Source organism: Harpia harpyja, chromosome Z (assembly GCF_026419915.1).
Source record: "Harpia harpyja isolate bHarHar1 chromosome Z, bHarHar1 primary haplotype, whole genome shotgun sequence".
Taxonomy (NCBI): Eukaryota; Metazoa; Chordata; class Aves; order Accipitriformes; family Accipitridae; genus Harpia; species Harpia harpyja.
The window spans coordinates 8,071,990-8,093,028 of record NC_068969.1 but is presented as its reverse complement, the minus strand read 5'-3'; the positions used below and the strand labels follow the sequence as shown (position 1 = coordinate 8,093,028).

Here is a 21,039-nt window from a genome sequence, read left to right as displayed (position 1 = left end):
GCAAAGTTCGCTTGTAAAAACAGTAGTTAGAAAGACAATGGCACTACACTTTTCTGCTCTTTCCACCCTTTTTTCCCCTCCCTTCCTCACCTGTAGGGACTATTGATGAGATCATCTCCCCATTCCATGTCCTTTGAGCAATTCAGGATACCATGGCAAGCATCCAGCAAAAGCTGGGTGAAGCTGATCAGCGAGTTCTGGACCAGATACCGCACAGAGTCCTGAAGCATGAATTTGATGCGCTTCATCAGCTTACATAGTTTGGACATCTGGTAGACATCCCAGTGGCTCTGTTCCAGGTTGTACCAGTCTTTGCCTGCATCTCTCAGGTTGCTCTTTACGGCAGTCTTTAGAGTATTGATCCAAGTATCCTTGAGAAACATCTGCACCTAGGGTAAAGAAAAAAAGCAAGCTGTGTAATCCTCCAAGTGCTGATGGGAAAGCAGTATGGTGAGGTTAGCTGCTAGCTGGGACTGCTGCACCTCTCTCTGCAGTGAAATGCAACTGTTCTCTCAGAGCTGTGGCAGCTAAACAGCAGCTGTCAAATCCATGCACACACACATGGCATCTGAACCTGGCCATACATCTCCTTCACTGACAAAAGCCCTACAGAAAGAAAGCCTGATATTAAAAAGCGGGAGTGCTTTATTCTTTCTTTTTATACACAGTGTTTCCTTTTTGTTCTCTTTTCTATAGAGCAGCATCCCTGGAGCTGCCTGTGTCAGGGTCCCTCATAAAAAGTTGTGTAGACAGTATGATGAGCAAGTAAAGGACAGAATGTTGTCTTCTCTTGGCAAGTGAGGAGAAAAAGGGGAAGAAGCCAAGGGTGGCAGCAGCAGTCTGCAGTGTTTTAATTTATTAAAATACCACCAAGTGTCACTTTTGCTCCACAGGCAGCTGCTGTTTGTGTGTAATAAAACAACCTCAGTCACTGAGTGGATGACAGCACTGCCTAGCTGAAACAGCATGGGACTGGGAAGGACCAGCACATGCCCTCTGCCACTGATTTACTGTGTAACCCTGTGCAAGCTACTCCACGTGGCCACATCCAGGGTGCAATGTGCTGCCCTCATTTAGAGGGCAAGAAGATCTTCTGGTGAGAGTCACCACAGAGTTGCAAATTTTTATTCTAGTCTCTGCTGGCATTGCAAGCAGAGTAATTTAATTAAGTACATAAAGAACATAGAGTGTAGGAAAGCATTACCCCCATGAGCGCTTCAGGAGGAATCAAAGCTCTGCAGCTGGAAGGATGGGGACATAAAAAAACTGGAAACTTTTGAGTGCCAACCAGGACCGTTATCTGCATGGAGACCAGGAGAGGAAAGAGGGGCTGTAGCCCTATGTGGCCACTTGTTCAACACATGACTAAGCATGGTCAGCATTGGCTGATGTTAACTAGTGGGCTATGGCTCTTTCAGCCCATTCTCCCCACATCCCAATAAATTTGACACGCACATGCAAATTCCTCCCTGCCCCACCCACAATCTCTCCGTTTCCAGGGAATAGATCTGCAGCTGCTGCATCTGTCTAATACACGCTGACAGCCCTGCTGGCTGCTCCATGTGTTCACCCCCCACGCTTCCTCTGCTCACCTGAGTGAAGGTCTGGGTCTGGATCTGTTCAAACTCCTCCAAGCAGACATGCTTGGCTAAGGTTGAGTTAAACAGAGACATGGTGGCTGCCTTGTTGCACTCATCTTGCACCTGTGTAAGGAGAAGGATGACTTCTGGCCTGGTCAGGAGTGAGACAAAGTTGAAATCTGCTTGTCGTTCATCCAAAGGGTAGTCTGGGATCCAGATGAGCCCTGGCACCAAAAAAAAGAACATGTTATTGCCTGCAACAGCCATCCCAGCTTCTGTTTTGGAGGAAGAGTACAGCTCCCTTTGGGACAGCGCTTGTGAAAAGGACTCTTCTCTGATGCACAGGCCTTATCATGTAGCAGTTTCAGCAGACGGCTGGATGAGTCTCTGCTCTGCAGCAGGGAATTTCTGCAGCCTCTCATTAGGGACTGAGGGACTGTCTTGGTGCCTGACCTTCCTGAGGCTTTGGCTCATGAAGTTTCCATGAGAAAGAACACTGGACTTGAAGAATCTTCCCACTGACGCTTCAAGGCACAGCTGAGTCATCTCATCTGTGAGAGGCCACTTGTGAACCACCTCAAGGCATTCCAGCCTTTGGAAGACTGAAGTGCACAAAATATGCCCCCCCCCCCCCCCCCCCCCCCGCCGTCTTTTACTGTGGTCATTTTCCTCCAGTTCAGGACTCTACAAGAGCCTGAGCCCTGTTTCACACCTGAGGTATGCCACAGCTGAGCACAGCAAATGGAAGGCAGCGAGCCCCAGCACAGTGCAGAGTGGAAGGCAGTTAAGCTAATTACACTGCCATGCATTTGGTGCCATTAAGGGTACACTTGCAGTGTTGCTGCAGCTTAGCTGATTGATGGTAATATGTTATACTGAGGTAACATGAACATGCAAATATACCCTGAAAAAGAGCAGACATACTCAAAAGTCTCATATAATCTCCTGCTGCTGCCCTTATAAGCCCTAATCATGAAGATGAATCTGAGTTTCTGCAACAAAGCATGAATCCTATCAAAGACAAGAGGTCCTATAACCATGCTGAGTTCAAACTGCTTCACTGTGTCCCGTACCTTTCTCTGGTACCTTCTTTTCCTCTTTGTCTGGCAGGGTGACATAAGAAAATGTCTGAGGTTTGGAAGCGACGACTCTGTCAAAGCTGATCCTGTTCATGGTGCGTTCAAAGTCTAATCTCACTTCTTTCTCCAGGCAGCACATATGGTCTAACACCCTGTTACAAGACACGGAAACAATGATAACCCATGATGTTTGAGCAGAAGTGTGTCTGTAGCTTTACTGCAAAACCCACCCTTCACTCCCTCCCTCCTGGATTTGCTAACCCAGAAGCTCACCTACTACCGAATGCATTAGGAGAGCTGTGCAGACAATGAAGCAGCCAGGAAAGCTATCAACTGGACATTTAATGAGAGGGGCAAGTGGGGACCTGGGACTAGGACTGCAGCCTTCTCAAGTGTCTTTTCAGATCAAAGCAAAATCTCCACTGGGGGTGTGCAGAGGGAGAAGCATTACAGAAAGGAGGGGAAAAAAACCCCCAAGAACTGAGGAAGCTAGCTGGCAGTTCTAGAAAAGCTGGGCTATCCGAGCTGTCCTCCCAACTGCCTCCTGCCGAACATCTCTTGAAATCAGCTTCCTCAGCCAAAACATGTTATAAGTGCTGCCACCCTGCTCTGTTTGCCCTAGGAAATCATCATCTTTCACCTCAAGCAGACAGAGTACTTTTCTTTATACCTGTACTTCTGCTCACAGAGACTAATTACTCTCCTACTCTCTAGTTTAGGCTGGCAGACCATGCAGCCCTTCACACCTTCCTGTCTCTGAGCAGAGCAATCAGTCATGGCTGATTCCCAGTGACACCACCAATGGCTCATGATTCATCATCCCAGGGACTCTTAAAACACCTTCCTGATATGAACTGCATCTCAAAGAGACACTCAATTATATCCAGGTGGAGATCTCCTGTGTTGTTTGCTTCATGCTGTGCCGATGATCTTTTGATTTTAGCAGCTGTTAATAAGTAGAAGAGTCACCAGCAGACAACAGCCAACTCTCTGGAGACAGCTGGTGGTCTGCAGATCAATTCAGCAATGACTGATCTGTTCCCTGAAAGCACAGGGAGACAGCAAGGTCAACCATGCCATTTCTGTCCAGCCTTCCTGCTGTTGAAGGCCACAACTGCAGGTGTAAGCATGGCTCAGTGGATCTGCATATGAAGTACATCTGCTTCATCTGGGAATACTGACAGATCACCCACCCTGTTCATGTGTCCCTGGGGCTCTTGTCCTACCTACTTCTGATGACACTCTGGGCAAGAGGGTAGTATGCACAGGCTGGAAAGCAGATGAGATCCACAGTCTATGAGTTGGATGCTCAAGATCTGCCTCCATTGCCACTCATTTGTATCCCTGTGAAGTCCTACAATGTTAATGGACTGAAGGCTGAGGCCCCAGACATGTACTTGATGCTTTACCTCTTTTCTCTCTTCAGTTTGGGGGTATGCATAGCCAACAGCTTCATTTTCCCCAGGCTCTTCTCACTGATGCTATTTAGTCCATCTGTGGGCATGCAGTCCACATACAGGTGATACAACAGCAGTGCCTGTGTCTTCTTACGCAAGCTGTTGGCAGAAACTACCCGCTGTGCAAACACCTGGGGATCTTCAGCCAGAAACAGCAGGCAAACTCGTGGCACCCAGTACTGACATGACAACAATGGGGCTCTTCCTGGGAAACGGAAGTAAAGCTTACAAGAGTCTACAGGGAACACAAAACTCAGAATGGTTTGCAATGCTAACAGCAGCTTTTTAATGGACAATATAATTGGGTTAGCTTACTGGAGATCAAAATGAGGGACCAAAGCTGAGGACAGCAAGACACAAGGAGCATGGAATTAGCAGCACCTCCAAACCTTTCAAAAGGGGGGTACTTCATCTTAATCTGTTGACATACCCCCTCAAAATGGCGTTGGCCCAGAAAGACTGTCATTTAACTTGTCTTGAAGGCAGGAAAGATGGGAGACAGAGAAAAAGGAAAGGTATCACCAAAGGGAAGGCCTCAAATGGGTTGTCAAATTAAGGTGTGGAGTTCTCTCCCCTAGAGGTTTTTCAGGACTGGTTAAACAGACATATGTCAAGAGTGATAACAGAGAGAGGAATTAAATAATTTCTTCACATCCTTCCCATCTCTACCAAGGACCAGCATGGGTAACGGACTGGCTCTCAGAGTATATGCCAGGTCCCAAAAGGCCTTACTTGAAACACACCTTCTGGAGTTATTCCTCCATTGAGGATGGGTCTCCCTTCTTCATCCCGCACCAGCCCATTCTTATCTGTTTTATGGACCAAGTAGAGCTCTGTCTCCTTGTCATAATCCAGAACACCAACATCAATCCATTTGTAGATTAACTTCTGGCTTTTGGGGTCCTCTGAGAGAATAAAGGATTAAAACAAGGTTAGTCCATTCTCCTGGAGGCTACAGCAAATGGACTTTCCTGATCAGAGTGATGAGGCTGCAGTCAAATCCATTTACTAGCTTGAATATCAGTCACTCTCACATAATTTCTGCTGTGATCAACTAAATAATGAACTCAGGTCTTACAGCTTAGCATTTCCAGCTGTTTGCACACACCAGTGACTTCCATTTTCCTCCTCTTACCTCTATGGGTTCCCTGTGGACCATCCTCCCACTGCCTGCTTCAGGCACTCCCACTCACTCTTTGCAGCCATAGTCTCATATTTGGGTTCCATATGCCCCTACATCCACTCTTTGAGCCCATACCTGGGGGCCCCTCTGCCTCCCAATTCCCTCACCCCTTGATCCTCATTACCCACATGAGCTCCATGGGGATCCCATTCTCCTTTCCCATGTGTGGCTCTAGCCCTGTGTCACCCTCCACACAAGTCCTTGTTCTTCTACTTGGGAGTGGCTGTAAAACCCTGTACCTTCTGCCCCAATCTATTATTTCTCTGGGTCATTCCCAGGGCACATAACCCTTAAATGTTCAGATCCTCTTAAAAGCTGGGAGATGCTAACTAGACAGAGATATATCTATATTGGTATCAAAGTAGATACAGGTCAGGACAGCATTATACTGAAGTTGAGAATAGATGCTATTAACCACAGATCCAAGCTATAGGAATTTTCAACAGTGCTATGCGGGTGCCACTGGTCTCACCTCCCCCAGGGCCTAAAGGGTCTGACTACTTGTGTGCAGAACAGTCCATTCAACCTGGGGAGTGGTCAGGTGTAGTGTTCCCCAAGCCAGCTGCAAGCAGAACTCAGCCATCACATGCTGGCTGCCCAAGGATCCACACGGCTTACGTTTTATGCTTAGGTTTTGCAGACAGCCAAGCCCCCGGAGGTTGCCCCAGAGCTGCAGTCAGTATGCATGCCAGTTCCTACACTTTAAAGCTAGTGCAGATGTGCTGATATGAGCTGCAGCCACAACTGGAGAACAGTACAGCTGTACCTATGATGCCTTCTCATTGGGAAGGCTCTGAGTGACAGGAAAACAACAGATGTCAACATCACTTAATTCGCCCCAGATTTACTACTTGGATTTTCACTGCAGTCTGAACTTAATTTCTGATCCTGCACTCTCAGTGAAATCCAGGCAGAACATACTGTGTTCAAGCTAACTAACTTACTTCATGAAGATACCTACGTATCAATAAAGCAAAATTTTGACTGTACTGACTTCCAGGCACAGAAAGGAGGGCAAAAGGCAGAGGCTACTTCTAAAAGAGTGGAAACAGTCAGTCCAGGGTAGGACTGACAGTCATTGAGATCCCTGGTCTCTTGCTCTGTCTGCCTGAGCCTGGTCAGAATGAATTACTGCATTTCTGCTATTCAGAGCTGCATTTGTCAGAATCTACATGCTCCCTTTCTGCTGAATGGGCCTGTAATTGTTAGTGTTGCCTCGCTTGAGCAGTAACTCATTCAAGCTTTACCGTGTCCCAGTACATCATCTGTAGGTAAGAGTGCTTTTCCAGGCACTGGCTTTCTATCGTGAGAACCTGGCTCCAGTCCTAGCGAGATCCACTCTTCTGGTGTTCGACAGTCATACTCGTCATTGTCAAATATCTAAAAAGCCAGGACATGAGTGAAATTAAGTGTTACTTCAGAGAGAAGAAAATACCTGATACAAAATTTCATGGGAGGAAAATCAACATGCAGTTCCTAAATGGGCTACAGAAAGGGAAAACAGTCCAGGTGCAAAAGCTGTGCTGATCTTTGATCAACAATCTTCTCCCAAACAGCAATAACTGTACCTCTAGCCCTTTCCTAGGAAGAAGAGACACCACCTGGAGAGGTCTCATGCAGTAATACTGCTGACTACTGCATCTGGAAGGAGACACGAGGCAAAACCTTTTCTTTGGACACACAAATTACAGCGAGGAGCACCCTCAAGGACTGTTTGTTCTGATGGAAGTTGTGGGCACCCTGCAGAAGATGCTCAGCATCTTGTAGAGATCCTTCAGGGCCCAAACCTGCTCTAAAGCATTTCCTGGTTTTATTGCTTGTTGTATCAATGGTGGTTAAGTGTCCTGCAATTCTCAGAAACGTCCTGTGGTATAAGCAATGAGATAGGTCACAAGTGCCAAACACGCTCTCTTACATTTAATGGCAGGTAGATGGGAAAGATGGGATCTTTCTTCTCCTCAATAGTTGGCATATTGTCAGGATCGTGGTGCCTTGGCATCAGCTGATTGGAGTCTATCCCCTTGCTGGCTAAGAGCTGAGCAATATCAAAGGTGAGATATAGCCGTCTTCTCCTGTTTTGAATCGGAGGGGGAAATAACCACTTAATGTGCCTAGAAGGGCTCCCATGCCTGTAACTCCACTTTTTGATCATTCACCCCTACCAGTAAAAAAGTTTTTGAGCACACACCGCATACATGTATATTTCTTCATCTATAGAATAGAATAGTTCTGTTGGAAGGGACCTACAATGATCATCTAGTCCAATTTGTAAATTATACACATGTACTATACCAATATATTATGTATGTTATAGACCATACACAAAAACAGAAATTAAAAAAGGATGAGAAAAAGATAAAATAAACACTATTTAAAAAAAAAATTTTTCTTCCCACACCCCAATGAATTGCCTTGTGCACTCCCTCCAATGCGCACACCCCACTTTGGAGACCACTGCCTTACAGGATAGTATTTCCCTAAAGGTTTTTGACATGTCATGTCTTGAAAGAAAAATCAACACCCTAATCTGCTGTGTCCATTCCGTAATGATGTCTTTAGCCACTTTCTGGTTAGTTACCTCTCTACTTCAATCTTCCGAGGGCATTGCCCTGGAAGACCTTGGAAGGCAATCTGCACTTTGGGCTTAAATGATTGTACTGGGAAATCTGACTTGATGAGGTTCTCAGTAGTTGGTCCAATCACTTGCTTATCCAGGACACTTCCAAAGTCCTCAGGCATCCTGAAGGTTGTGACTAAGAGACAAAGAGAAACACACATCTGAAACCACCAGACATCACTCTGCTTTACATTCACACACACAGGAGGACTGTGCTCTCGCCTGGGTTGTCTGCAGAAGTCACTTCACTAGATTTGTGAGAGATATCAAGCTGACATCAGATGGGAAACAGAAAGGAAGACCTTTTTTCCTGCTGCAGTATGTCATTATGGTCTTCCAGTATCAAAATGATGGCACAGAAGAAGCCTCCACTGAGAATTACTGCCATGCACCTTATTAGGAGGTAGGGCACTGACCTGGCTTTAAAGAGCTCTGTTTTGTTCCTAGCTTTGCTACAGACTCTCTACGTGATGGTGGGCAAGTTACTGTCTCTAGTGCACAGCTTCCCTCACTCTCAGGGGTGGGATTCCCCTGCCTCCCTGGGGTGCCCTGAGACCAAGAGTCAGTCGTAGCTGGGAGGAACTTGGTCAAGATGGTGATAAAGGGCTTATGAATATTGCAGGAGAGAACAAGACACTCAGGTCATCTTTATGTGATGAAGTCCCAATTCACACTTTACTTGGGACAAACCTTTCCTCAGTTTTTGCTCAAGCAAACCTCCCACTCAGATCAGTAGTGGTGTGAGAAAAAATTGAGTTGAACAGCTAACAATCTCACAATTTGGCCAAATGCTTTCAATGGAAATTTGGACTAAGCAAAAAGTATACTTTTCCAAGAACTGGCTGAAATTAAACCATGTCACTCACCCCATAAATAAACTAAACTGTTTATATTGCTAAACAAGCTGCAAATAATAGAACAAGCAGCAAACGGGGAATTTGAAGCTTAACCTAAATTAAGTAACTGCATGCAAGTTTTAAAAAGCACTATTCCCTAGACAGTTAAGCATTGAGCTAAAAATAGATTTTAGTGGAGTGAGAGCTTTTCACTTGGTGAACTTTCACACTTTACCAAAAAGAAACTTAAGGTTCTGGCTCATAAGTGGGTATTTTGGATGTCAAGCTTTGGACCCAGTCCTTCACCCTGCTCCGTGTGCTTCTGCTTCCATCATAGATGCAACCCCTTGATTTCAAAGCAGTTGCGCAGAGCAGCCAATAATGCCTAAGCCAGACAAGTTTCAGGATGAGCGGGTACAGAAAGGGTCCTCTAAGAGGTCACTCCCTTGCCCTTCTTAAATGGCCCCTGACACAACCCCATAGGTATACATTGTCTGCTTAGGGACTAAAAGAAATAGCCACTGAACTGGCTCCTCTCTACTCCCCTCTCCTAGGAAGGGTGCCTAGCTGGGAATAAACATGATCCTCAACACTTCCATTGTCCTTACCAACATACATGCTTACAATAATTTTGAGGAATTCCTAAAATGCAGAGGGTTTACTACAGGTCCTTTAGGCTCATGCATATCTCTTGCTTGGGGTCTTTACAGAATGGCCCTGATTTTTATTTGTTGTCGGGGAGCACAGCTGTTCCAATTTTGTCGCTTCATTGTTGCAAAATCCATGGCACCATCCATTATGGCACTTTCTGCACTATCAACTATTTATGTCAATACTTAGCGTTTCATTTGCATTTACATTTCCAGCTTGATAGCTGCTTCCCCCTTGAAGAAGCAGCAGATCATAAATAGAGATCTGTCTCCACTTGTTAGGGATGAGTCTAGCTTGTCAAGATTCACTTGAGGATGCAGTCATTTGTCCTCACTCATGAAAATAAATGTCACTTCTAAGCACAGGAAGGTGGTATATATAGTTACCATCTTCCTCTAAGACTAAAATCCTCTCACATGCACACTTTCTCCCCACCTGCTGCCAGCCTATGATCCATATCTCCAAGAATGCTCTAGGGGCCAGGAGAGTGCTGGCAAACCTTTCAACCATGTTCTGTTCCTATATTTGAGCATCCATGATACAACAAGCTCTTGTAAGCAGGTGAGACCAGCAGCTCTGTATGCACAAAGACCCCTTGCATCTAGGGAGAACAAGCTGCTCTGGGGTGCAGTTGGATGAAGAATGAATAAATGACAGAGGACTGTGACTTTGGCTATGGGTACCTAGACCCTGAATACAGCTTTCACAGGCAGGTCCCACTTTCACAGGAAAGGGGCATTGCTGGCTCCATACGCAATGGTAATGCATTCAAATTCAGTGATCTCCTGGCATACAGCCCGTGGGACCAAACTCCCATAGGCAGCAATGCAGTCTACCCCGGATATATCCAGGAGAAAAGGGAGCATGGTTTTACCACCCAGTCAGATCACTTTGCTCCACCTCTAAATGAAATTCACTTTTCATGGGGCATTCAAGCAGCCGAGCACCATTCCTGGCACTGACAGGAGAACAAAAGCAGAGCAGTAACCTAGAGTCATCAGCCTAGTTCCCAGCATGCTCACTATAAGCAACCATAAAAGTTATGGCCCCATTTCCTGCCACATCACGTTTCCTCTCAGTATATTTACCTTTAGGGGTATGCTGCTCGAGGTCCGCCTGTCTTAGCAAAGCATGGTACATATGGGGGCCAGCACAAACATCCTGAAATGCAGCATGTGAAGAAAGTGTCAGAGATAACAAAGCACAGTTGCAGCACAGTGGGAGGGTAGCTTATAGAGGTCCAGAGAGAGAGAGTGAGACTGTAAGACCGACTTTACCAAAGCTTTAGGGACAATTGAGACTGTGAGTATTGGTCAGAAAAGGCTCAGAGGCATAAATACCTGGAAACTTCAGCCCAGTGCACAGAGAGGCAGGGGATTTGTCAGCAGAGTGCAGCCTGATGTCAGCTTAAGATGCGGATTGGGGGCTGATGAGGCAGGCTGTCATTAGGGTTTTACTTCCAAATGTCATCTGCAGTCACAACCATGTGCCTGCCCTGCCATGCTGGCATCCTAAACGCGAGCAACATCATGACAGTGATAGCACTGGCCACTGAGGAAGGCAGCACAACTATGATCAGGAAGAGCCTCGTGGCTTCACTTTGCAAGGGTAAAGGTCTTGCACAAAGGCCTCTGACCAAAATGAAAGGCTAGGTCCTGGGGTGAAAGCTATAGTTCTCCATACCAGGTGTACCATAGGTCTTTCCATTTTAGAAGGACAGTGGTAGAAAAAGAATTGCTCTTTGCACTTACCCCCAAGATGTTGGAGGCTCCCGGAGTAAGGACATCAGCATAAAATGTCTTTTGTCTAAAGGCCGAGTACTTTTTTGGCCCCTGCTTGCAGCTATTGGGAAGCAACAAACTTGTTCCTGGACTGCAGTCCCAGCACGAAGCCTCATTGCTGGTATCAGGAGGTTTGGGGCTTCTACCCAGAGAATTTGTCAAATCCTTCTTTGCTTTATCCATCTCCTTAGGAGGACAATGCTGTGATGCAACCCTGGGCTTGCTAGAGTGGAAAGACATTGAGCCTGTTAAACACTGTATCTTTGGCACTCCTCCACACCCTCCCACTGCGCTGGATATTGTTGGCTTGCTAAGAAGATGAGTGGGTAACAAGGTAGGTTCGACCCCCTGCTTCGGTACCAAGTGCTGCCTTCATGACCTGGGGGCCATCAGTCTCACGTGGCTGACTCGATGGCTCACTAACCCTGGGGAAAGCAAGCGCTTTATTATTCCAAATGGGTTTCGGAGGGGGAAAACCAGCAGTATACGCATGAAAAGCTGCTTTCCTGAAGCAGCAGGGGCTTCCCGGATCTGTGGCAGCATTCAAAAGGCTGCCAGGAGAATTTGAGTAAACTGGGACTACAACAGAAGTGCTACTTTTGCTGTACCCAAATCCCTTAAAAAACTTGTCACACTTGACTCCAGTGGGAGTAGGCTACAGCCTAGATACCAACACAGCTACTCCCAGGTGTAAAGTCTGACTCTTTCATTTAAATTATTCAGGAGAGATGTTTAAGCATCGCCTAACAAATATTAAAATATAGCCAGAAGCTCCCCTCTCTCTCCTCCTGCAGGGGATATTTTTGCTGGTGATCTCAGCTCACAAATAATTTCTACTCTTCCACCTTGAGAGATGCAAGTCCAGGCAAATATCACAGCTGTACAGCTTTATTTTATAAAAACCTTCGCGCACTGAGAGATACTAATTAAGAGCAGCCCTCGGACTTCTGGCACGATAATAATGCAACCCTTGATTTTAGGCTTGTCTAAGCACAGAGATGACTACTGTAACTAATTAGTACAGCTAAAGTGACACAAGCCCCTCCAGCCTGCACACACACGCGCCAATATAATGATGTACACATACCCGCATAGCTTATTCCTATAAATTATGAGTCAAAGCTCTCCATGGTGTCTCTCAAGGCTAGTCTGAAAGCAATATGGCTTACTCATCAAGTCCTGCTCAGGGCTAGACCCAGACTCCTCATCCAGCCCTACCTGACTAACGGTTTGTGTCTTGCACCCTTGCTAGGACCCACACGTCTGCCTTGCTTACTTCTGGAGGCCAAGCCTCTGCAACTGGCTGCTATGTGGGAGTCTTCTAGCTTACTGCAGCTAAGCATTAGAAAGACCTTGCCTGGTCTTGCAGGCCACAGCTGGCACGGTACCTGTCTGGAGTCTCATCCTGACGTCGAGACGACAACACAGCATCCTCTCCTGCCATGCCCTCTCTGCTCTGCTCCTGAATGGAGTGAGAACTCTGCCTGTCCTATACTCTTGATCAGAGAGGGCAATTTTTTCTAAATTTTACCTTGCTGCCTGTCTGCAAGAATGAATCAGGTACACACAGCAGAGAAAGCATTACATGCATGCCAGAGATAAGAGGGAATAACTGTGCTGGTTTATTACTGCAGGTTCAAGCCAGTGCACAATTTTGAGAGGTTGAATCAAAAAAGAAATCAGATAATAAATCAAGGTTACCATGATGCGAATCCTTTAAGAGAAACAGAGTAAACTAACAGATTGGAGAGGCCTGGGAGACAAGATCAATAATACCCCCTCCCCTTCTTCAAGCTAGAAAATCTCAAATCTTTCTCCTCTCAGCTTCTCTTTGGCGTGGTAACTGGAACCTCATACCCTGAAGAATGAATTTTCCATGGAGGATTTTGGTTTTATTAGCTATTTTATGCTCTGGCCATATCTATTTTAGCAGCCCAGCAGGATTGATTGGTATCAGCCAAGATCCAAGGATTCCTGATGAACCACTGCTGGACTCTTTCATGCCTGCTGCCCTGACACAGAGAACAGCAACAAGGCAGAGCGACCCTGCAGTGGCTCTCCTGATATGTCACCTGAGCATCCTCTTCCTGGGCGCAGGGGCGACGTGCCTTGCTGTACTTCTACCTCTTAGGACCAGAATCCTAAACCCATCCAATTTAAAAAAGCTAACTCCAGGATGCATCTGAACCTGTAGCAGGGTGAGCGATTGAGCCCACTCCCAATTTAGCAGGACAGGTAATCTCTGCCTAGAACCAAAATAATGTAGCTGCTGCTGATGACACTGAGTGCCCATGATGGGGGAAGTGCGTACCAAGCCTGCCCACAGCAGGCCGAATTCTTCACTGCTTTGCTCCCTCTGTACTCACTTACACCTCCGAAAAGTCCTTCCTGAGCTCTTATCTCAAAATAAAACAAACCCCTACTCAGCGTCCAGCTCAAAAACATCCATCGGTCATGCTCTCCCAGCTGCACAGAGGGAGGGTCTGGTGTTTGTAACAGCAAAAAAATCTGACACCCACCACCCAAAATAAAGAACAAAACCAGGCCTCCAAAGTTTTCCCAGCAATTCCCCAGGCGGATGAGTAAAACAGCTTGTCTGAGTGTGCAAAAGCTGATATAGAGATGGGACAACTGCTAAGCACAAAGGAAATCCTACTCTCCTGCCATCCCAGCTGCTGGGATGTGGCCAGGGTTTCCAACAAGGAGGTTTCCCAAAGCATAGTGGGGAGCTCACTCCAGTGCCAGCCTCCAACTAGCGGGTGGTCTGGTGCTCCCATCTAGCTCTCAAAAACGGTCTCCAGGTTGGTTTAAAAGATGAGGAGACCGTCCCTCTTTTACTCAGCCTAGCTGCTGAGCTAAGAGGTTTACTGCAGAGCAGTTCACTCTTCCCCAGCCTCCAGCTCTGCCAATGGCACCTTCTGCCTTTCCACTCCCCACAAAATGACGAGCAGCATGCAGACTCCAGGGCTGTCCTCCACACCCTCCATCCAAGGGTGACCCTAGACCCTCATCCCTGGGCAGCAGACCTTGGCCTGGACTGCCGAGGCTGTCACTGCTTGGGGAAGGGAACACCTTCCATCTTGCAGTAAGCATGCAACAGCACCTTGAGCTTTCAGCCAGCTCTGCTAGAGCAACTGCCAACGGTGTGAAATAGCTTGCGCTTGAGGATTTCTTGGTTGCCCGAGGGATCCTGAAGAAAAGCAGTGAAACCGCCCAGTGCCCTGTTAGTGTCACACTCTGGCTGCTGTGGCTGCAGGCAGGAGGCCGGCTGCATGCCATGTTCACGGCCTTCAATCCCTTCCTACTCGGAGCACTTTCTTCAGGGCTGGAGCTCCCCTTCGACAAGAAGGGGTTCAAAGATAGGGGAAAAAGGAGTTCAGCTCCTCGCAAGTAGGTGAGATGTCTTCCTGAAAGCAGATCCTCTGCCCACGTCAATCACCCTTCACTCCCCGCTGCCCCTGTGCATCTGGGAGCATCTCTCCACTCTTCAATGGCAAACATCTGTCTGACACCAAGCTATCCCAGCTTTAGCTATAATAAGCTTTGAAAATCTTTTCATGACTGCTGAAACGCCTATCTTTCTAGCAGTTCAGTCATGCTCTCTCACACCTGAAAAGCATGTTTCCTAGATATACCAGGTACGTTGTACTATGCTAAATTGAACTATTCAAAATGAGAGCATACTCTAATGGCACTGCTGACACAATATTAGCTACAGCGTCTGTGTGTCATCGCAGCAAATCTGTAATTACAATTTCTCGGTAAATCCAAGCTTTACATATCCAAGAAGTCAAACTCCCACATGTCTTGCTCAATGTCTGGTATGAGCTTTTTGATCTGTTGCCTCTACTTCAATTCTTTGATCCAAAGCTTTGACAAAATGGACTCTTTTCTTTCAAATAAGTTTCAAAATGGCTAAAAATTGCAACAGAAAAAGAGAAAGGTACTTTAAAAATAATCTAACCCCTAAGCAAAACCACAGACTGAAATATAGTAGACATTTATCTGAAATCTATTTATCTGTGGATAGCTGGAATCCTAACTACTACACTATCCGGACACCAACATGTAGAAATTCCTTCTCCCTATAATTTAAGCCATATAATAAAAGATCAGACAAGGTGATGTGCTCTCAACTAACTGCTTTAAACATTATCCTCTACTTCAAATCTCTTCTACTTTAAAAAGGGAGTTGAAAGTAATTTCGAGTTTTATAGCAGCCCATTCCCTCCAACAATTTGCGTGGTTTTAAAATTGATTTTCCTCTGGGTTTTTAAATGCATTCCTTTCTCCATGGGAGAACGCCACGCAACCACCACTAGAACCTGAGGACACAGGGGGGAACAGCAAGACTGATGGCGAATGGCATTGCTCATTACACAGAGTGCCTTAACGGCAAGGTTACACCACACGTTTTGAGGTTATAGCCGTGGTGGGTGTTACAAGATACCACACAAAGTATTTAGACCGTGACTCCAACAATGTTTGTTTCACTTAGGAAGCACGACAGCCGCTGTTGCTACCGGGGTGCAGGAGAGGCAAACCAAGGGCGGTAGGTAACCTGCTCGCTGTGGAGATGGGAGCGAGCGAGGCACCCCGAGGGCAGGGGCAGCAGCTCCCCGTGCCCCCAGCTTTGCACCAGCGGTGGGGGGACACCCCACTTCTGATGGTCTCGGGAAACCAAACCCTGACCGACATTTCCAGGGTTTTGAAAAACACGAGGGGGACCGCCTCATCACCCACGCCTGCGAGTCCGTCCATCCGCCAGTGCAGCCGTCCACCTTGCGCCCGCCCAGCCACCTCCACCCGCCCGCCGCTGCCCTCCCGGCCCAGGCCTCATTCCCTTCCCCGCCGCCGCCGGCTAGACCCAGCCCGGCGAGGCCCCGTTCCAACCCTCCTTAGACCCCGGGCCCACTCCCGGCCGGGGTCGCGGCGGCGCTGCCCGGGCCGGGGGGCGGCGGCCTGCCGGCAGGACCCCAGCCCGGCCCGGCCCGGCCGTTCCCGGCGGGCGGTACGCACCGGCCTGCCGGCGGGACCCCGGCCCGGCCGTTCCCGGCGGGCGGTACGCACCGGCCTGCCGGCGGGACCCCGGCCCGGCCGCTCCCGGCGGGCGGTACGCACCGGCCGGCCCGCGGCGCCCCGGCTGCAAGCGCCCGACGCCGGACTCGTTGCTACGGGAGGAGGGGGCGGGCGCAACCATCCCGCTGGAGGGGGCGGCTCCCCCCCCCCCCCCGCGGGCGGTTGGGCTGGTCCGGGGGAGGTGCCGGGCTGCGCGGGCCGGGCAGCGGCGCGCCCCGGTCGGGGAGGGCGGTGTCTCCTCAGACGGTGGGGGCGGGGCTTCGCCGGCCGGCTGCCGCCGCCGCGGGGCCGCCACGGAGTCGCCGCAGCGCTGCCGCGACTGAGTTAAGCGCTCAAGCTCTCTGTACAAGATTCCGTTTATTTCACTAAAGGATCAAGCTTATCTATGTTTCAACAAAGATCTAGAAAGAGCTCACGGCATACAGCCCGTTCTGCTAACACAGGAGCGCGTATCCAGCTCAGCTGGGACGTTAAAAACATTCCGTACGCATGCTCGTCGCTGTCTTCAGCCGCATCTTCCCAGGCGTACACCAGGCCATCCTCCGACCTGACCTTGTAAAACTAGTTCTTCAAGGGCTTGGCAAACATGCAGCACAACAAATTCTAACGGTTCACTCTTGAAAATAAATGCCAGGTGTTCTGAGCTGCTGCCACACAGTGCCGCCACCACAGAGTCCCCACTGCCATCTCAGAGCTGGCACCACAAGGAGACCACAAAGCCCCCGGTGCCACCTGAGAGCCACCACCACTGAACCTCCTCAGAGCCCCCACTGCCACCACAGAGTCATCACTGAGCCACCACCATCACCCCAGGGCACCACAGGGCTGCCACAGAGCCACCACTGCCACAGAGCCACCACCAGAAGCCACCACCACTGCTGCAGAGCCACTGACACCAAGCCACCACCGCCACAGAGCCACTGCCAGCCCTTGCCTTCCAGGGCTGCCTGCCCCAGGGTGCGGGTGCTCGGCCATCCCACCGAGGAGCCAGCCTCCACCAAGGAGTGTCTCTGGGGACAACCTCCAGTCCCCGCACGAAGGAGGTGAAGGGCTGGGTGCCTGCTGCTCCAGTGCCACCTTCCATGCCAGCTGGCTGCCAACCCCACTGGTGGCTGTCATAGAATCATAGAATTGTTTAGGTTGAAAAAGACCTTTAAGATCATCGAGTCCAACTGTCAACCTAACACCACCATGGCCACTAAACCACGTCCTGAAGTGCCATATCTATGCGTTTTTTGAACACCTCCAGGGATGGCGACTCCACCACTTCCCTGGGCAGCCTGTTCCAATGCCTGACAACCCTTTCAGTAAAGACATTTTTTCTAACATCCAATCTAAACCTTCCCTGGGGCAACTTGAGGCCATTTCCTCTCATCCTATCACAAGTTACTTGATAGAAGAGACCAGTACCCACCTCACTACAACCACCTTTCAGGTAGTTGTAGAGAGCGATAAGGTCTCCCCTCAGCCTCCTTTTCTCCAGACTAAACAACCCCAGTTCCCTCAGCCGCTCCTTGTAAGACTTGTGCTCCAGGCCCCTCACCAGCTTTGTTGCCCTTCTCTGGACACACTCCAGCAACTCAATGTCCAGGAAGGTCCAGCAGATCCCTCCTTCATCCCAGCCCCAAAACCATTGTAGGCGGGCAGATTGTGGTATGTAGAGCTGCACAATGGCTTATCTACAGCTGAGCTTATGTACCCATGGAAGTCTTGAGCGGTCATGCCTAGGGGGTCATGTCAGGTGGGGACAGGTGACTATCACCATGTGCTACAATCCTGGAGAACACATCATTCCCTACAGAGGGAAAGGTGGCACTGGGTCCTGTCGGGAGGGTCCGATCAAGCTGGTCCCTCAGGGAGGGGATGGTGGGGAAGGGACGAGCAGTGCCAGCCCTGCGGGGAGTGAGGAAGAACAGGTTCAGATTATTTGGGGGGGAGAGGGAGGAGGTGGAAGAAGCAGAGAGGAAAGGATTTAAAGAGAAAAGAAAAAAGCTGTAAAAGTAAGAGATGTAGTGTGAGGGAGGGCAAAGGGCAGAGGAGGAGGAAAGGACGAAGCAGGAGATCAGAGTGCAGGCTCCTGCAGGAGGGCAGCCACGGGCAGGCAGGTGGGCAGGGGCTGCTTCGTAGCCCCTTTGCCCCCCCACGCCTGCTGGCCCTGTGCAGGCAGGCAGAGAGCTGAGAGCAAGTCCTGCTGCTGCACAGCTCTGCACCCAGGAAAGGTGCGAGTCCTAGAAAACACGGCCGGAGGAGCAGAGCTCTGCAGGGCTTCCCGAGGCCAAACCAGCCGGCAGGCTGGCCCGAGGGACACTTGCATGGCCTTGCACGGGGCAGAGGGTCAGGCAGGGTGGCACCAGGATGGGGGGGCATGCCACGGGGAGGCAGCAGGGCCCAGGCGATGAGCACCACCTCCTCTCCCTGCCTGGGCACCCCCCTGGCACCGGCTCCAGCAGCCAGGTTGGCACTGGGTGCAAAGGGCCTGGGAGTCAAAGGTGGAAGAGGCACTTGTGCCATCCAAAAAATTTGCAAGCAAGGGGATGCGAGGTGTGGGCAGAGAGAGGTGGAGGCTGTGGCGGGCACAGCCTCAGGGAAGAAACACAAGCTTCTCCGGATAAGAAAGCTCCCTCCCAGCAATGCGCAGCTCCTGCCAAGCTGTTCTCCAGATCAGCCCTGCCAAGCAGGGAGGTCTCTGTGCAGATTCGCACCCCACATTGGGCTGCCCCGGCCCTGCTCAAAGCAGCAGCTGCTGGAGGAACTCCCATGCATAGGTTCTCTGTCCCACTGCTGCCCTTAAGAAAGGAGTGCGTGCTGGCTTACCTCAATTAGGTTTGATATAATTACAGCTCTTGCTGGAGTTCCCTGGAGTCGCATCCCAGATGGTTCCTCTGTCTGGGAGGAAGCAATGGTGGAGCCCCTTCACCCTTTGCATGGGGAAAAATACCCGTCTGTTTCACGTCTCCTCTGCAGCGGGTTGGGATTCACAGCAGGTCTTGCTGTCCCTACAGTTAGCTGTGCTTCATTTTTGACCGGGCTTTCAAAGTTCAACACAAAATGCTTCAGCGAGTCAGGAGATGAAAGCCGAGCTGTTTCGACTGGCTGGGCCTTCACAAACCCACCGGGCCAGAACAGAAAGCAGACAGGTGTGTGAGCCACCCCGCTCTCCATCCATTGCTGCCATGACTGATTCATTTCCTCACCCGCCTTCAGAAGGGCTTTCTGGTTCCCTGGAGACTCGCTCCCAGGGGTTGCAGCAGGGTGCACCGACACCGTGTCCTGCCTCCACGGGTGCTCCTTTAGCCCAGGATGGCCAGGCAGGGGAGCGTGAGACCTAATCACTTGCAAAAGGCAGGTTCAAAGTGGCAGTGGTGGCAGTTGGCACAGCTGAGCATCTCTATGCTTTCTCCTTCTTGTATCAGTCTGAGCTGAGATGCTGGGCTAAAAGGTTTAGCGTTGTTTTTCTTCTGACAGTTGTTCTTCCTGCTCCGGGCTCTTTTGAGGCCACAGATCTGCCCGTACTTACAGGTGATACTGAGTTCCCAAGAAAATGGTTCTCTAAGAAGAGGTTCCCAGGTCTCTGCTGAAACAGGCTGACAGTGACTTACCCAGGATTTTGCCTAATGCAAGGCTGTTTAGGGAGAAGGATAACACTGCTCTCCCCATCCAACCAGCCAGACCACTGGTATGGTGAAAGCATGAGCAAGGGTTAGCAGAGTCTAGACCCACAGTGAGGGAGAGAGCTCTCATCTCACCCAGTTACCAGACATGAAAATCAAACCAGTTCCAATAGGTGTTAGGATGTGAACTGGCACTGGGAAGGGGAAATAGGTGAAACGTGGTAATGGTTCATTCTGTCTCTGAGGCTCTTTTCTAGCTGAAGAGCCCAGCTTCTCTCTTATATTGTCCATGAGCTGTTGGAGCCACCTTTCCTCCCCTCCACTTTCACTCCTTTGGTTCTCATGCATCTATCCCAAACCAATAGCTAAGAAAACACCATTGCCAGGACAGCACATCACATCAAAGCTTGCTTCTACAGAGCACGGCCTTCCTCTAGTTATGGGAGGAATAATAAAACATCAAAAAATCCCAACTTCTGTGGACCTCAGAAATGATGCGCTGGTTGTTTTGTTTCATCACTTGCACCTACCCGACGTGGGTGGCAGGCCCCTTCAGATTTAGCAGTGTTTCCATACCCACCCCCCACACATTTTGCTGAAGGTGTAAATGATCCTCAAAGCACAAGGCCACTGGAGAATAAGGCCCTAGATTTCTCTGTCTCCACACCTACATGTGTTCCCACACACAAGATACAGCATTAATCTAGAGTAAAACACCACATGTTGACAACGCTAACAGTACATTTGACAGAATCCATGAGAAAGACATAAAGCAGGGAGAGTCAGGACAAGGTCTGGCTTAATGTTTCCTGTGCCCTTCTCCTGAAGAGGCAGTTTGATTCTGGCAGGTGGTATCAAGCGAGATTCACCTTATATTCCTGCTGCATTCAACAGCTTTCTCAATGCAAGGCTGTTACCTTGAATTCAGGCAGGCTGGGACTAGAGGAGCAGTTCATAGCAGCCAGCTGCAAGTTCTGTGCTTTACAACCACAGTTTTCATGGCAGCCTCAAAAAATGAATGAGACTTTGACCCCGATAGAGTGACATTTTTGTTGGTTAGCTTTCTCCCTCGTCTCCACCACCGTGCCACAGCAAATCATCTCCCCAGGGTGCATTCTTTCACATTTGGGATCACACCATCAACCCAGCCAAAAGGCTTTCCCAA

The 21,039-nt window shown here is 49.2% G+C and overlaps 1 protein-coding gene across 1 annotated transcript in view; it reads right to left on the bottom strand.

Annotated features, from left to right (window-relative positions):
- DNAH1 (dynein axonemal heavy chain 1) overlaps positions 1–11,400 on the bottom strand; it is a 72,711-nt gene extending 61,311 nt beyond the window's left edge. The window contains exons 1-10 of the mRNA XM_052776703.1: positions 11,155–11,400; positions 10,492–10,564; positions 7,878–8,052; positions 7,215–7,371; positions 6,547–6,679; positions 4,860–5,021; positions 4,069–4,321; positions 2,654–2,811; positions 1,593–1,804; positions 91–389 (exon numbers count right to left, since the gene is read on the bottom strand). Of these exons, the coding sequence (XP_052632663.1) occupies positions 91–389; positions 1,593–1,804; positions 2,654–2,811; positions 4,069–4,321; positions 4,860–5,021; positions 6,547–6,679; positions 7,215–7,371; positions 7,878–8,052; positions 10,492–10,564; positions 11,155–11,367 (1,835 nt within the window). The 5' untranslated portion in view covers positions 11,368–11,400. The remainder of the gene's footprint in view (positions 1–90; positions 390–1,592; positions 1,805–2,653; positions 2,812–4,068; positions 4,322–4,859; positions 5,022–6,546; positions 6,680–7,214; positions 7,372–7,877; positions 8,053–10,491; positions 10,565–11,154) is intronic.
- Between the last annotated feature and the right edge of the window lie 9,639 nt (positions 11,401–21,039).